Source organism: Labeo rohita, chromosome 14 (assembly GCF_022985175.1).
Source record: "Labeo rohita strain BAU-BD-2019 chromosome 14, IGBB_LRoh.1.0, whole genome shotgun sequence".
Classification (NCBI taxonomy): domain Eukaryota; kingdom Metazoa; phylum Chordata; class Actinopteri; order Cypriniformes; family Cyprinidae; genus Labeo; species Labeo rohita.
Genome location: NC_066882.1, coordinates 17,789,963 through 17,807,098, shown reverse-complemented (window position 1 = coordinate 17,807,098; position 17,136 = coordinate 17,789,963). Strand labels below are relative to the sequence as shown.

General features: G+C 35.5%; 1 protein-coding gene across 2 annotated transcripts in view; it reads left to right on the top strand.

Moving 5' to 3' along the window:
* The first annotated feature begins 3,459 nt into the window (after positions 1 to 3,459).
* rxfp1 (relaxin family peptide receptor 1) overlaps positions 3,460 to 17,136 on the top strand; it is a 70,047-nt gene continuing 56,370 nt past the window's right edge. Inside the window, exons 1-2 of one of the 2 annotated variants that reach the window (XM_051128272.1) lie at positions 3,460 to 3,679; positions 6,406 to 6,555. In XM_051128272.1, coding sequence (XP_050984229.1) covers positions 3,637 to 3,679; positions 6,406 to 6,555 — 193 coding nt within the window. In that variant the 5' untranslated portion in view covers positions 3,460 to 3,636. Of the gene's footprint in view, positions 3,680 to 4,422; positions 4,512 to 6,405; positions 6,556 to 17,136 lie in introns of those variants that run through there. The other variant, XM_051128273.1, reaches the window with a different exon arrangement.

Genomic DNA, 17,136 nt, shown 5'->3' with positions numbered 1-17,136 from the left:
ATTTGTCGAAAACGGTAATAAAGCCTCTTTCAATTACACTAATGAGAGACAAACAGGAGTTCTCTAATTGAAACAGGCATCTTTTATTCACCTCTTGGTGTAATAAAGACTAATGGATCTGACAGAAAGCTGGTGGGAAGGGAAATCAGAGATAAAAGTGCAGATGGTTAAGTGCAAGGCATGCTGGGAAATGTCATCTACTGGTGTAGATATCGGGACATTTTGTTACAAGGAAGATGTGTACATGTCACAGCTTCTTCTGTCTCAACCATAGCTAATAGAATAGAAACTGATGTTTTTGGCACTTTTTGTGTGCGAACGATTATTTCAATGATTTGCTTCCTCATAATTGAGTTTTCATTGATGTGTCTAAAAGCAATTGCCTAGAACATATTTTAATTTCTTCAGCATGCCCAGCAACCACGGCAGTGATGAAGCTCCTTTGGAAATATGCATCCCTGTCTGAGATTAGCTGCTGCTCTGGAAAATCAGCTCTCTGGTTTGCATTTGTTAGAGTTTAAATAGGGTCGGTGTCAAACCGACAGAAAGATTGAATTATGTACCAGCCAAATAGCACTTGAAAGATTCAAATAAATGGTGTCAGATTGCCAAAATGGCCACTCTAGATTGCCAGGTGCCACTCTTGTCAATTACCCAAATCCCTAAAGTACAAGGAGCTGTTTGCCTGGTAAGCCAAGTGATATTTTAGATTCATGTCTGTGTAGTACACCGAGACATAAGCTGTTATAATGAGAAGGCTGTGTTGTAGGAATGACTCAAGTATCTGGGTCATGACAGAGAGGGAGGTTAAAGAGAGCTCACTGTAAACTTATTCAAGCTGTTAGCTCTAAATTAGCTATGATTCAAAACTAAAAGAGTAAGTGGTTCTTTTATTACAGCATGTTTCTCCCTAGTGTGTGTGTGGAAAAACTCGAGAGGGGAACAGCACTCTGCTCTCTGACCCCCTTATTCAGGAATATCAAGAGCATCCTATTGGTTTCTAGTGAAAAAGTAATATATTTAAAATACATTTATTTCATACTAAATATAGTTCAACTCTATTAAAGGGGTCATCGGATGCAAAACTCACTTTTACATGTTGTTTAAAACATAAATGTGTGTTGGCAGTGTTTGTACATAACCGCCCTATAATAATAAAATCCACTCAGTGGTATTTTTTATAAGTAATATCCCCTATTTTTCAAGGCCATTCTGAGCTTCTTGGCGGTGTGATGTCACACCGACCAAGGCCAGTCCCACGATAGCTGACTGACATGACCGTTTTACCATAGCTGTGTGAACTGAGAACAGACTGAGTGCACACTGTAAAAAACAATTTGTTGAGTCAACTTAAAATAATTTGTAACCTGGCTGCCTTAAAATTTTAAGTTCAGTCAACTCAAAAACAGTTTATTCAACTTGAAATGTTAAATTATACTAAGTGACAACTTAGATATTAGAGTTGAATCAACTTCAAATTTTAAGGCAGCTGGGTTACTTACCCATCTGTTAAGTTTAGCAGACACAAATATCTAAGTTGCTACTTAGCACAACTTAACATTTCAAGTTGAATAAACTTATTTTAGTTGACTGAACTTAAAATTTTAAGGCAGCAGGATAACAAATTATTTTAAGCTGACTCAACAAATTGTGTTTTTTTTATTTTTTTACAGTGCAGGGGAAGACAAGAATGTCTTCGATTTAGCGATTAAGGTGTTTTGTTGCTGGATGTAGTAATAAACATAGCAGTCATCATTTACTCCCAACATGTGAGGCGCTAAAGATTAACGCAGAGGATTAACAATACTTTAGTTTTTGAAGGAAATGTGCCCAGCGATCATAAATGTGTATACGTTCGCACAAATCATTTGTGATCCAGCCTTACCTACAGCAGAAGTGAGTATAAGGGTTTTTATGCATCTTTGCCAATCGCCTTTCTTAATAATGTGCTAGTTAGCAAGTTTTGCGGCCAAAGTAAACATTACGGCTCATCACCCCACAGAAGAGAGGGGTGGGGTGAGCAGAGCTCATTAGCATTTAAAGGAACATGCAACAGAACGGCTTGCTCTAACAAGGGCTGATTTTGACAAGGGAAAAGAAGTTTTTTTTTTTTTACACTACCACTGAAAAATTTGAATCAAAGGGATGTTATAGACTTTTCATTAAGACCCTAAAGAATCATATCAACTTGTGGAAGATGGGCTTCCGATGACCCCTTTAACATATTTACTTACATATCGTTCACAATTTACTGATACTGATAATTAAACTTTATTTTACTCGTGCACAATGCATACTTCTTATTATTTAAGTCAAAATTGTGTTTTAATGTCACTATTGATAATGATTGTATGATCTTTGACTAATATCGAGTAAACTAAAATATACTTGCAATAGTTCCACCTTAGCACAATCAAATATACTTCAGCTTATGTTTAGTTGGACTTCAACACTATTTCCGCACAATTAAAGTGCATTAAGTTCAAAATTAGTTGTTACATAACTATGTTAATATATTTAGCATGAAATAAACGCATTTCAAATATATTTTAGTATATTTATTTTTCACTAGGGGTATTATTATTATTATTAAAGAAGAAGAATTGGCATCAAATCAAAATATGAATAGGGCTCAATTGGATATTTCTAATGGAGTTTACTCAAAATAGAACATTTCCTGAAAATGTATTCACCCTCAGGCCATCCAAGACGTTTCTTCATTGGAACAGATTTAGAGAAATTTAGCATTACATCATGTGCTCAGGACCTCGGCAGGGAATTGGTGTTTGAACTCTCCTATTCAGTGCAGACGATCTTTTGGTGAGCAAGTGATGTAATGCTGAATTTCTTCTTCAAAAAAAAAAAAAAATAAATAAAAAAATCGTTTGCAGACAGTGCCTCCATCTGTGGCTTTAACACAATCCTCTTTGATCACCGCTGCCTGGCGTGATATTGGGACAGTTTGCCCACTGAGCCGGTGACCCATAACTGGACATGACTGTCTGAAGGTCAAGTTCTGGCTGTTGTATGAGGACAAGCTGCCATAATGTTCCTTCAGCCAGGGTTTTATGCCATTAAGCCATTCATAGGAGAAATGTCATGAAGATGTAAGAGAACTGGGCAGCAGTCACAAGACAGAGAGAGTGTGGTGAGTCATGCTTGTACTGCTGAAAGTCCTCTTGACAGCATTTTGAGAACAGGGAAAGAAAGGGCAGGCAATCAAATAAAAGCCTGCTGACAAGTTTGGGTGGCACTGTAATTACCTAGTCAAACTTATGAAGTAGGCTGTCTCATAATTTTGTATACCAGTGTGTCTGCTTTTAAAGAACACGGATATGTTAAACCCCTACACTTGTTCGTTGATTTGAAGAAAAGCGATGTAGTTCATTGCAAAGTCCCTCCCCCAGGTTTCGGTGCGTTGTGCATGTGCTCTCTGCGCTCAGTCAGTGCGCACAGGAGCGCACTGAGCATCTCTGCGGATCTGTCCGAATCCTACAATTCGCATACAACTTTCTTTTTCTTTGTTAGACTGACAACGAGGGACTATTCACGTCTTCATTTTTAATCAGTCCGGGGAAGATAGAGAGCGCGCACTGGGGTTTCAACTGTTGTTGGACATCCTCAGTCGCCGTCACCATGCAAGTTCACATCGCCAGCATCCTGATGTGCGGTGTGTCGGGTGAGTTGTTGCGCTTCACCTTGTGTTTTCCTCATACATTCTGTCAGAGAAAGCTTAGTGTATGATGTAGCCTATAACTAACTCATCAGAACTTCTACTATTAACTGTTTACACATCTTTGATGTGCCTTTCATTTCAAAAATAGTTTGAAATCATCTCAAGTTTTTGTCCCGTGTGGAAACGGATGCATTTTTTGCCGATTATTGCTGTATATTTATTCATTTTATTTTACTACTACACTTTGTGAAATTTACTTATGCAGAGACTTTAAAAGCTACTTTTTCCGTCGGTATTTTGTGTCGTTGACGACAGTTTATACGTTTTACTTTGAAGACGTTTTGAACAAAACATAAAAGATTTGGTAATATATAAATCTACAATGAGGTGATAATGAGAGCACTTATTTTTTGTCAGTGTACCGTCCATTATGGATGATCGAGCCGCTGTTGCTATGGTTACTTCTTCACGCAACGACGATTTCTGTTCTTAAGCTTGTGTATTTAGCGCTGCCAACTTGTAATCAAACTTTTTGTGGTCAGTGAAATGGTGTTTAAACGCCTTTGAAACATTTATATAATCCCGTATGAAAAAAAAAAAAAAAAAAAAAAAAAAAAAAATTAGTCATAAATAAAATTTAACTGGTTTGATTCGGATTCTGTTTCCAGTGTATATATCAGTTTGTCTGTTTTGAAGGAGGATGAACGATAAAATAGCTCAAATATTCGCTGTGAGGGAAATAACAGAGCCACATCAAGGCTGTATCTCAAACCCTACAGTGCAATTCTGGAGAAATTCTGTGAATACACCTGTGATGCTGCAAAATACTGTCTTGGTAAGTTGAACAGCACTAGGTTTTATAACACCTCCCTTTCTTGTACACCTTGTGTCCACAAATTTCACGTTGCATTGGTTTTGTGAGTGAGAGTGAGTGTGTCTACATTGAGGGGACCAGCCAAAGGTCACCACAAGGAAAACAGCTGGATAAACATACTAAACAATGTTTTAATTAAAATGAAAAACTGCAAAAAGGTTCAATTTGAGGGTAGTGGTTAGGGCAAAGGAAATATCTTCCTAAATAGAAAGTCCCCACTGTGATAAATAAAAACAAATGTGTGTGTACACTCTTAAAAATAAAGCTGCTTCATGATGCCATAGAAGAACCTTTTTTTTGTCTAAATGGCTCCATAAAGAATCTTTAACATGTGAAAGAAGGTTCTTCAGATTATAAAAAGATAAGAGAGATGGTTCTTTAAAGAACATTTGTTTGAATGGTTCTTCGTGGAACCAAAAATGGTTCTTCAGTGGCATCGCTGTGAAAAAACTTTTAAAGCACCTTTATTTTTAGGAGTGTATGTATTCGAATATCTGGTTGGAAAGTGCTTTAGTTATCATAAATACCATAATACCATTGATGTATAGTGCTCCTAATAATAGCAACATAGTATGTCTTATATTGATTGTTTCTCTGTATTCTGCGTTTAAGATTAGTCACTCAAAAAATTAAGATAAGCGTTTTGATCCAAGCGCCACTGAATATCGCTGCACTGAGATTCTGGTCCAGAAAGATATTTAAAGATATTTATTCCTTTAATAACGAAGTGAATGGAGCTAATAGAACAGGATGTACATTCACACATATATTTATATTGATTTGCTCATAGAACTGATGACAAGGCTATGCAGTGCATAATGGTGATTTTGTTTTATTGGTTTCACTAGAAATCCAGCTTAATATATATTTTTTTTATGATACTTCAAAAATATTTTTTTTTTATTATGATTAGATTTGATTAAATATATTTTGCTTTAAATCTAATTTAGAAAATATTCCTCCATGTTTTTGTTTCACACTTATTTGCCATTTCTAAACAGTGCAATATTTATAGAACAATGCACAATCTTGGATACACATTATGATTGACCTCTATTCATAAGCTGTGAATGGAGCCTAATAGTGTAATAAGTGACTTCTAATTAAGTTCATAATTATCATCATGATCTGTGTATGTAATACAGTTTGCATTTAAGCGATTACGAAATTAAGTGTATTACACAAGCTGAGCAGAATTATTCATTACATTGAGGTGTTATGTGTGTATCACCTTATTACAAACTTTTGTCACCTTTTCAATAAGATGCCTTTCAAACGCATCTAATTTCTCTCTGTTGTATAAATCAACCTAGACCTTAGCATGCTCTGCGCCCATTCAGAAAAGAAAGAAAGCAAAAAAGCTCCTGCGTGATAAATCGCCCTGCACCTTCTGCCCCCAAGCTTTTGCGACACTACAGCAATTCTTCATGTTGACACACAACTACTCCTTCTGTTCGGCTGTTTATTCATAGATCTGTAGGTTGCCTTGAGAATGACTTGCAGTAATTTGAGTCATACAGAAGCGATGAAACGTTGAGCGAAGAATAATTAAACCTTTCTTTGATTCTTTCAGTCATTAGAAAAAAAGAAGTAGCTGCCATATGTCTGGGGGTGCATTTTACTATATAATATATTACCAGTGAACACAAGGCAAACTGGCATATTTAAAATGAAATCATTGTGAATTACTAATAGTTAAAATAAAAATACTTTTATATTTGTAAAAAAAAAAAAAAAAAAAAAAAAAAAGGTATTACCTTGCAGTCCAAGAAGCAGACAAATGCAACAGTGTAACCTGACACTAAATAAATAATGCTCATTTTCTCTCTTCTCTTTGTCTTTGTCTCCTCTGTAGTGGTGCTGACCATGTTTAATGTATCAGAGGATAGGACTCACTGCCCGCTGGGCTACTTCCCCTGTGGAAACCTCAGTACCTGTCTTCCTCAGCTACTACACTGCAATGGCGTGGATGACTGTGGGAATCAGGCGGACGAGGAGAACTGTGGTTAGTTCAGATTCCTTCCTGTTGGCCTCTTGTCATTTCCCCTGTGTGCTATTTTCACGTTTTTTTACTTTGTACTGTAAGCCAGTGGTGTTAAGCATAGATTTGCTTATCTAAAGCCGATTTTACTCTGGCAACACCAATATTTACACGGCATGATGCAGATTTTATAATACCACACATAGACGGTATAAATGTATTTATTTTTGGTCATTTAATTGAATTGATTGAGCAACCTTCCAAGAGTGGTGATATAACACTGTGGATATGTTGAATGTAAATGGCGCAATGTGTAAAAAGCAATAGGAACCCATAATGAGTAAACATGCCGTGTACTGTTTCTGACATACTTTATCAGCTTGCATTACTTCTGAATGGATTTGTAACATTTACTGTGGACTTCATCAGCACTGGGACTTTTTATGTGCTTGTATTGCTCTGCTTGCCTGTGTTGAACAGACTGACTGTCGGTCTCTGTATTAGTGGTGGGAATTTGTTTTAGTGCTAATCTAAAATGAAGGTTTCTAATGAAGTTATTAAAGGATTAGTTCACTCCTGAATTAAAATTTCCTGATAATTTACTTACCCCATGTCATCCAAGCTGTTCATGTCTTTCTTTCTTCAGCTGAAAAGAAAGTTTTTGAGGAAAACATTCCAGGATTTTTCTCCATATAGTGGACTCCAATGGGGATCAAATGTGTTTCAGGTGCAAGCTGCAGTTTCAATGCAGCTTCAAAGGGGAACCGAGGAATAAGTTTCTTATCTAGCAAAACGATTGGTCATTTTCAAAAATATATGTGATGAGATCTAGGAAAACCCAACACATGGTGAAATTTGACCTTTTTTAGGTTTTGATACCATATGGAGGTTATAGCTTGAACGTAACCAAAGTTATGGCTATCTTAAGTTGGCTGATAGCGAAGACTTTCAGAAATGGAATTCTGAGAAAAACGGCTTTAAAATGAGACGGCTTTCACTATCACTATCACTATCACTACTGGTTTAACGAGAGCTGCATTCTTAACATAAGAGGCTGCTTTCTGCAATAAATGCCTGTTTTTCTGCACTAGACAAGTGAATATATATATATACATATATATACATATATATATATATATATATATATATATATATATATATATATATATATATATATATATATATATATATATATATATATATATATATATTTATTTATTTTTTTTTTTTTTTTTTTTTTACCACAAATGCTTGTCTTGCACTAGCTCTGCGATGTGCATTCGTGACTTCAAGCATTATGTAATCGTTAGAAATGTCACACGTAGTTAGTTCATGGTCTTTGTACTCCGGTTTGAAAAGGTAGGGTAGGGCTCCAAAACTCCAAAAAAAACAACAACTTCAAAATCGCCCGATATCGTTGTTTTACCTTTTTTTGTAAAGGCCGTATGACTTTCTTTGTGCATTCAGTAGGTCTACACAACAAATCGGAATGAAATCGCAATCGCGATTAAGCAAAAGCTGTGATTGTCATGCACGTCTTGTCAGGGAAGCATGATTCTGTGATCAGTAGTAAATCTCCATTCGAAGGCCAGAGGGCACTCTCACACAGAAACTCCAAACACACCCAAAGAAGAAACCCAGAAAATCACGATTGCTGCAGCTGAATAAACAGAATATTTAACTGCATTCATTGATTCAACATGACTAATAAACACGCAACTACAACAATGTATGGTTTATCTGAGTTCTTTGTATTATAATTTTCCTTATAATACAGTATATAATAATGCAATGCCTTTATCACTGCTGAAACTATGCATGCCTTATTCTGTGTAAAAAGCCACATCATCTCACAGAAGGATATATTTTAATCACTCGACTGATGTTATGAAGTGAGTTTGGAGTAAAAACATTATTAAAAGTGGTACTTTTATGAGCTTGCAGATGTAGCACCATTTACTGAGAAGCTACTCAAACAGCTGTCATAATTGCAGAACGTTTTTTTTTTATTATGACACGATTAAATTGTCTGCAATAATGAACATGATATAGCGTAGCTTATCAGTGAACTACGGCTCCGTGTACTAAATGCTGCTACATCTGAAAGCACGTGCAGCAGATTTACTACTGATTACAAAGCCGGCTTTACTGACAAAATGCGCGTGACAATCGCCTTCGATTAATTAAAAGTCATTGCAGAGCGAGTGCAAGATTAGCATTTGTGGTAAAAAGAATCTAAATTTTTATTTTTTTAGAAAATGGTCAATCGTTTAGCTAGATAAGACCCTTATTCCTTGGCTGAGATCGTGCAGAGCCTTTTGAAGCTGCATTGAAACCTTCAGCCTGCTGATCCCCATTAAGGTATGCTATATGGACAATTTCTTTTCGACTGACAGAAGAAAGACATGAACATCTTGGATGACGTGGGGTGAGTAAATTATCAGGAAACTGTGGAGTGAACTAATCCTTTAAGTATGTAAGCAATATCGCTTTCGCAATTAAATAGGTGTACAGGTTTAAAAGAACTCTGTTTTCATGTAGCCATTTGAATATTGTTTGATATAAAACATCCTGAGAGAAATTTAGAGTATTCAGCAATAAAGCAGCACGATTTGTGGCATCCTGTTGCATAAGAGTATATTCTCCCTGTTCTGCTTTCCTGTTATTCCTGCAGTATTTCTCATCTCTATCCTTCTATATTTTGCATCTCATCGTTTGATTCCTGTGCTTTGTTTCTTCTTTCCAGATTCTGACTATTTCTGCTCCTTTTCTCCGCCTATCTCTTTTCTTCATTCTATGACTGTGAGGTGCAACCATGTCAATTGACTTTGCTTCCACTTCTGGATGCTGATTATAATACATAACCAGTCAAATTGAAACAAAGATTTCTGCAATTTTCATCTGTTTGAATTGTCATATTTAATTTAGCATCTCATCCATCTCCTTGAATAAAAGAAAGCCTAGTTGTTAAACAGCTTGGTTTGTCAGTCCCAAGCCCCAATTGATTTTCGCTCCCCCACAGGATTATCTTCTAATAGTCTCAAAGGTGTCTGCTGATGCAGTACTGATGAAGAACCCATTAGGTTGTAATTATCCTCCCACCACCAAATCAAATAGCATTTATTGACTTGTTAATTGTTGCTAATGATTTATTTTTTTTACAAGAGAAAACCCACAGTGCTGCTTACCTTGCGAAGAGGTGGTAATTTCCCATTGATTCATTAAGTAATCATTTACTTAAGCAATGTCACAACGTGTAACAGTGGCCCTAGTCTTTGATAATGTCATACTTGTCAGAAACAGTGCATGCCCAGCCGTTTGGCAACTGTCTCACGGCATCTGTCACAGCAACTGTATCAAACTCAATCTTAAGTGTCATCATTTGGCCCCTACAGCGGCGGGCACCACATTTAACCTTGTCTTACTCGCTTTCGCGGCCTTTGTACGACACAGAACGGGGGGAGATTAAAAGCCGTTGTGTCGGCACCAGACTGTAAAAGGTCAGGACGGGAAGGGAAATGTCACAGTGTACATAATATCTTAAGACATTTGCTCAGACCTGTGTGTTGAGTCAAGCAGAACAGGATAGACAGGAAGTGAGAGATCCTCTAATGCTTTTCCAAATCCCCGTGATTGGTATTCCGAACGCTGGAGATTCCACTCCCACCTTTCTTATCGGATTCCGCTTGTCGTAACGGAGTTATCAAAGCCTTTTCAGGGCCAGAAAGGTCACTGTCGGATATCGCTGTAAATGATAGGCACGAATTATCCAAGCTTAGCACCTGGCATGAAGACGCTTGCTCCCGCTGTCCGTTGGATATACTGTAGATGAAAGGCCAAGTGACCTAAATGATAAGCTGTACTTGAGCTCTCAAAAGATGATAAAAGTATTTTTCTGAACTAGAAAGAGAAGAAAAAGTGCCTTTGAGATTTGCTAGATAATGAAGTTTTTTGGATAAACAATTGAATCTCGATATAAAACGAAAGTGGAGATGCGGGCCCACCCGCAGTCAATCTCATTCTGTCTCTCTCTCATCCACTCTCTCACGAGGATGAAAGACAGGGACATGAACACATTTTGACTCTGGGTGATGCCACAAAGAAAGCCATTTGTCATTTTTGCCATGAACGCTTTGAACCTCAAGAGCTTTGTCGGATTGTAAAATCCGAGTCCCTCAGGAACAGAGCGTCCATCTGTGGGCTCATATACATTTTGTCATCAGTAATGGCGTGTAGCTTTGATTTAGCATCATATTAATCTTAGAAACTGAAGTTTGAGCGCTGCAACACAGGCGGTGATCCATTACGGTGGTGGTTTATTCTATTCCAAATAATCTTTTGTCTCCATATCAGCATTTTACTTATCTCAGAGTGATTTATTTCAATCCTTTTGGTGGCAAACTTGTCTTCTGTGTGGCTTTTCTCTCATTGAAAACTCTTTTGTGTATCTTTTGTGAATTGTTTCAACAGTGTTGGTAGATTGTGATTGTTTTGTTAGCTGGAGGTAAGACTGGGACTGTGTGGTCACTCGCAGTAATCCAGTGAATCCGAAATATCTCACAAGGCTTTCTTCTGATTATGAGTTTTGCGATACCAAATAAACAAGGCATTACATTAATCTTGCCAGCCAACCAACTGCTTTGTCATCCCACCTGTTTATTAGGCTCCAAGTACTTTCATCATGTTATGGTGTATTTTTATACAGCCGTATTTGATTTTGAGTTTAGCAATACTAATATAACACCATCTCAAAGGTACATTTCAATGCTCAGGGTTTTTTTTTCTTTTGTAGCATGAGAAATAATGTAGTTCTAGTTGTACAAGTTTAATCCAAGCGTCTCAGATGCTTCAACGGTACAGCTCAGAAATGTGAGTTTATATTAAAATCCCTGAGGTGAAAGTCTCTGAAAGTCTTTGTTTCTCATTACAAGTAACAATGAATTGTATTAAAGAGATTTCCTCTTTTTTTTGGCAAGTACCATCTCATGATTAATTCCCTTCTAGTTTAAAAGAACAGCACATCAACAAGGTCTTGATGCACAGTTGGATATGTGACCCTAGGCAACTGCTGAAAATACTTTAGTTTGTGATAAATTGGTTAAAGGATTCAGTAAGCATATTATCATTACTTCTCACATGTTGAATTTGTCACTTTTGTTGTTTTGGAAATGCACAAGATAAAAAATCCTATCCATTTTGTTTGGTTGGCTGAAAATGCAAAATGCAATGTTAATAAGGTGTCACACTATGCATTGATTCAGTGTCCATTCATTACATACCAATTACAGACCCACATTAATTTATGATTCATTTATAATTCCATTATAGAACTTTATATTTTCAGCCAAGGTACCATTAAATAAAACTATTAAAATAAGGTTGGCTGCATCAGCCCTTGCACAGATTGAGAATCTGAGATCAATTTGTCATTTTGTGGGGTTGTCATATTAAATGGGACAGACTTTGTGCCACACTGTGTAATCCTTATATGATGAGGTATTTTTAGCAACCTGAATTGTGGCCCTGGACCACAAAATTTATCTGCGATTTATCTGAAAGCTGAATAAATAAGCTTTCCATTGATGTATGGTTTGTTAGGATAGGACTACATTTGGCTGAGATACAACTTTGAAAATCTGGAATCTGAGGGTGCAAACAAAAATAAAAAATCAAAATATTGAGAAAAACGCCTTTAAAGTAGTCTAAATGAAGTTCTTAGCAATGCATATGACTAATCAAAAATTAAGTTTTGATATTTTTACGGTAGAAAATTCACAAAATATTTAAATGGAGCATCATCTTTACTTAATATCATAATGATTTTACATCATCCGAAAGCTGAATAAATCAGCTGAATAAATAAGCTTTCCATTGATGTATGGTTTATTAGGATAGGACAACATTTGGCTGAGATACAACTTTAAAAATCTGGAATCTGAGGGTGCACAAAAAAAAAAAATCAAAATATTGAGAATATTGCCTTTAAAGTAGTCCAGATGAAGTTCTTAGCAATGCATATTACTAATCAAAAATAAAGTTTTGATATATTTACGGTAGAAAATTCACAAAATATTTCAATGGAACATGATCTTTAAATCTAAAAATCTATAATTTTGACCCATGCAATGTATTTTTGGCTGTTGTTACAAATATACCTGTGCTACTTAAGATTGGTTTTGTGGTCCAGGGTCACAATTATGCAAAACTTTCCAAATCCAGTGATAGGTTCTTCTTCACAAACACTCTCAGTTACTTTTAAACACATTTTCGTTTGCAGTCTAATCGAAGCTTGGATTCACAAGTGCATTCCAGTTTTGTGTGCAAGATGCATCAGCCAGTCTGTAGGTGGTCCATGAGGTTGCTAAAATGATAAGCCAAAAGAAATTGATTTAAAACACCAAAGGGTGCATGCAACTCTAACAAAGATGAATGTGCTTACCTAACAATTGATTAGCTGTCTCTCAGCGGACCCCGTAACCTTGGTCATGCCCCACCAGTTCCCTCCAGGCATGTGATTGGGAAGTGATTGCACTGAATGTATGTGGTACGTTTTCTGTGCTGAACTGTAATGAAAAAGCAGTAAGGAAATATGATAGCTGTCTGCCTGGCTGTCGTTCTGTTTGTCTATCTGTTCTATCTATTGCTCTGTCATTCAGAGTTTTAGGTGAGTGAGACATTTCATTTTGCTTCCTGACTGCATTTTAAGTGTATATCTTGTTACATATAGATATATCTTATCTATCTATCTATCTATCTATCTATCTATATATATATATATATATATATATATATAGATATAGATATATATAGATATAGTATATCTTCATGCACAGCTTAATATGGATGCTTAAACATTTACAAAACTAGACACATTATTATTCAGGTATGCTTGAGTGTGCAGTAGTTCGTAGAGAGGGGTAGATGAATAATGTATTATATTTCAAAATAGATCTTCTTAATGAAACAATCAGGAAGTTAAATAAGACGTCTCAGTCATCTAATACACTTAAAGCTTTTTAAAACCTGCATTTTGCAGGTATTTTAGAGATTGTTTTTATTAAAGCAGATATGGATGAATGAAACTGAAATGTGTGATCTAACGGCAGTCAAATAAACGTGTCGGTTGTTGATTGGGGAGTTATTAGAAGACAGTGATCAAAGGGCCATTGACACTGACAAAAACATCGCAACTCTTCATAGAAACTGAGATTTTTAGAGAAAAAAAGAGTACAGTTTTTTGGGCTTTGGTGTAAGGTCCGCAGGGTGCAAACTCTGCTCTGAACATCAATTGTTTCAGAGGCCTTGTTTTCCCATGAGGCCGCCCTGCTAATTTCCGACCAGACACACACCTGCTGCTCTCTCGTTGTGCAGATATATGTTATCTAAAATTGGTGAATGTAGTAATTTGGTGTTTAATGAATAAATTATGACTTCATAAACTCAGTGGGCATTCAAAGATTTTTGTCTTGAAATAGCAAGACCTGGAACATTTGAAATCGTTTAATTATTCACAAATGCTTTTGATTCTACAAGGGGCTGACCCTGTCATCCAGAACTTTATGAATTTTGGATATTTTTGATGAAATATGTATCAAAGTCTGTATGTTTGAAGTAAGGCCATTTTGTTTACAATAACAGTCAACCATACATCAATGGAAACAGTCTTCAGTATCACATGATCCTTTAGAAATCATTATAATATGCTGATTTGCATTTTTTTATTATTATTATCAATATTAAAAACAGTTGAGTACATTTTTTAGAATTTTTTGATGAATAGAAAGAGCCAAAGATCAGCATTATTTAAAAGGAAAAGCTTTTATAACATAACACACTATACCATTCAAAAGCTTTCAAAAAAGACAAAGTGTAGATTTTTTTTTAAATATACTTTTATTTAACAAGGATGCTTTAAATTGATTAAAAGTGATGATAAAGACATGTATAATGTTACAAAAAGATTTTGTTTTTTGAGCAGCAAATCAGAATATTAAAATGATTTCTGAAGGATCATATGACTGGAGTAATGATGCTAAAAATTCAGCATTGAAATCAGGAAAAATTACATTTTAAAGTATATTCAAATAGAAAACAGTTATTTTAAATAGTACAAATATTTCAAAATCTTGCTGTTTTTGCTGTACTTTGGATGAGGCTTGGTGAGCAGAAGAGACTTCTTTAAAAAACACTGAAAATCTTACTGTTCAAAAACTTTTGACTGGTAGTGTGTGTCAAGGTGAATAAGTTTAATAAACGTTAAAAGTTCTTTGCAAGCTTAATGGGACATAGAGATGATGAATTATTAGCTGAACAGATTAATGCTTTTTTTCTGTCTAGACATGATATGATTCTTTAAGCAGCTTGAGCTTCTGCAAAAAAAAAAACAAAAAAAAAAAAAAAAAGGTTTCTAACAGTTAAAATCATAAAATTACTTAAGGAGAAGTCCACTTCCAAAACAAAGATTCACATATGTACTCACCCCTTGTCATCCAAGATGTTCATGTCTTTCTTTCTTAAGTTGTAAAGAAATTATGCTTTTTGAGGAAAACATTTCAGATTTTTCTCCATATAATGGACTGATATGGTGCCCCGATTTTGAACTTCCACAATGCAGCTTCAAACGATCCTAAGTGCGGTTGTAAACGATCTTAGCCGAGAAAAAAGGGTCTTATCTAGCAAAGTGATCGGTTATTTTCATAAAAATAAAACAATTTAAACTGCATTTTGGAAGTTCAAAATCGGGGCACCATAGCAGTTCATTATACTGTATGTAGAAAAATGCTGATATGTTTTCCTCAAAAAACATAGTTTCTTTACAACTGAAGAAAGAAATTAACATCTTGAATGACAAGGGAGTGAGTACATTATATGTGAACGTTTGTTTTGAAAGCTGACTTCTCCTTTAAACTATCTGAATTGTGATAAGAATGTGCAACTTGATCTCATTAGTATTCATCGTTCGAAAATCGTATAATTTTATAGCACACATACGTCTTTTTAATGTTAGGATAAATTATATTCAGTACAAACGTATGAACAGCTGCTAAAATGTGCCCACTTTTACTTGTGTACTTTAAAGATGCACAAATGTTCCAGAATCCTTTGATGCTGATTTTTTAATATTTGCTCTAAATGTGTTTGGCATTTTTTTAGACAAATAATCTCCATCATTTACTGATCAAGTTGAACATTTATTTATTTTTCATGCTGTCATTATTAAATTTTGCTTAGGAAGTATATGCACAAATGTGCAAATTATATACTATTGCATTTTATGAAGTTAGTTTTGGAGTGATTGTGTGAGGCGTGTGACGTTTTCAATGCATCTTAGACTTGAGATCTGAGATGCATGGGGGAGAAACACATAACTCTGGCTTTAATTCCACACTGTCATTATAATTCAGACATTTAATATGACACTTAGTGACTCAGATGAGCAGAAAATGAAAAATAAAGGTACTGCAAACATTAATGAATGTTTCACAGTTGCATCAACTAGTAATATAGTCTCAGTCTGACACTTCAAAACATCTTTTTTTTATCACTTCGAGCTTAAGTGTTTTTCTAATTGGGGTGAGGATCAGTGTTGTTGATCTGCAGAGGTTTTGGAGTTGACATTATTTACGTCTGTGCATTGGAGAATGAGTTTGAACATAAACAGTGCGAGTTGCGTTTCCCCAGTAGTGGCGAATGAGGGAATGTGTGTTTCTGCTGTATTTTTTAACAGTTCTGAGTTCACTGGTGATTGAGAGGTCCAATGAGAAATCTCTGACAGAATTCATAAGGACAGAAGGAACAAGCTGAGGATGAACCGTAAGATTAGAGAGAGACGTCTTAATCATGTATCTGTTATCTCTATCTCTGGATACCAACATGCTTAGCAGAGGAAGAAAACGAGCAAGGCCTTCCTATACTTCCTTTATAACAGCAGTAGTCTGGAAAAAATCCTTCCAATTATGATTTCTCATTTATGTAAACTGTACTGTTTTTTAAAAAAATAATGCTTTTGAAAGAAGTCTCTTTTGCTCACCAAGGCTGCCTTTATTGATCACAAATATAGTAAAAATAGTAGTACTGTGAACTGTTTTCAATTTTAATATATGTTTAAAGTGTCGTTAATTCCTGTGATGACAAATCAGAATTTTTATCAGCCACGTTAAAAACAGTTGTGCTGCTTAATATTTTTTCAGGATTCTCTGATGAATATAAAGTTTAAAAAGAGCATATATTTGAAATGAGAATCTTTTATAACATCATAAATATCTTTACCGTCACTTTTGATCAATTTAATGCATGCTCGCTGAATATTGTTAAAAAGAAATCATACCCGAGCCAAAACCTTTGAACTGTGCTGAATATTTATGCATTGTCAGACATTAAAGGGCTTATATTAGGAAAAATCAAAGATGACTGCAAAAACAACTTGTTCTGCAGTTCACTTTAAGATGTCTGCCAGATATATACAGTAGGTAAGAGTAAAACATGTGAAATTTGGCCCAACCTTGAGCTGTTCTTTGAAACAGTCAATAAGCATGGCACTGTTAAAACTAGTCAGCGTCAGAACATGTCTCTCCTGCTGTTTCATGGTTGCACCTGCCAGCTTAC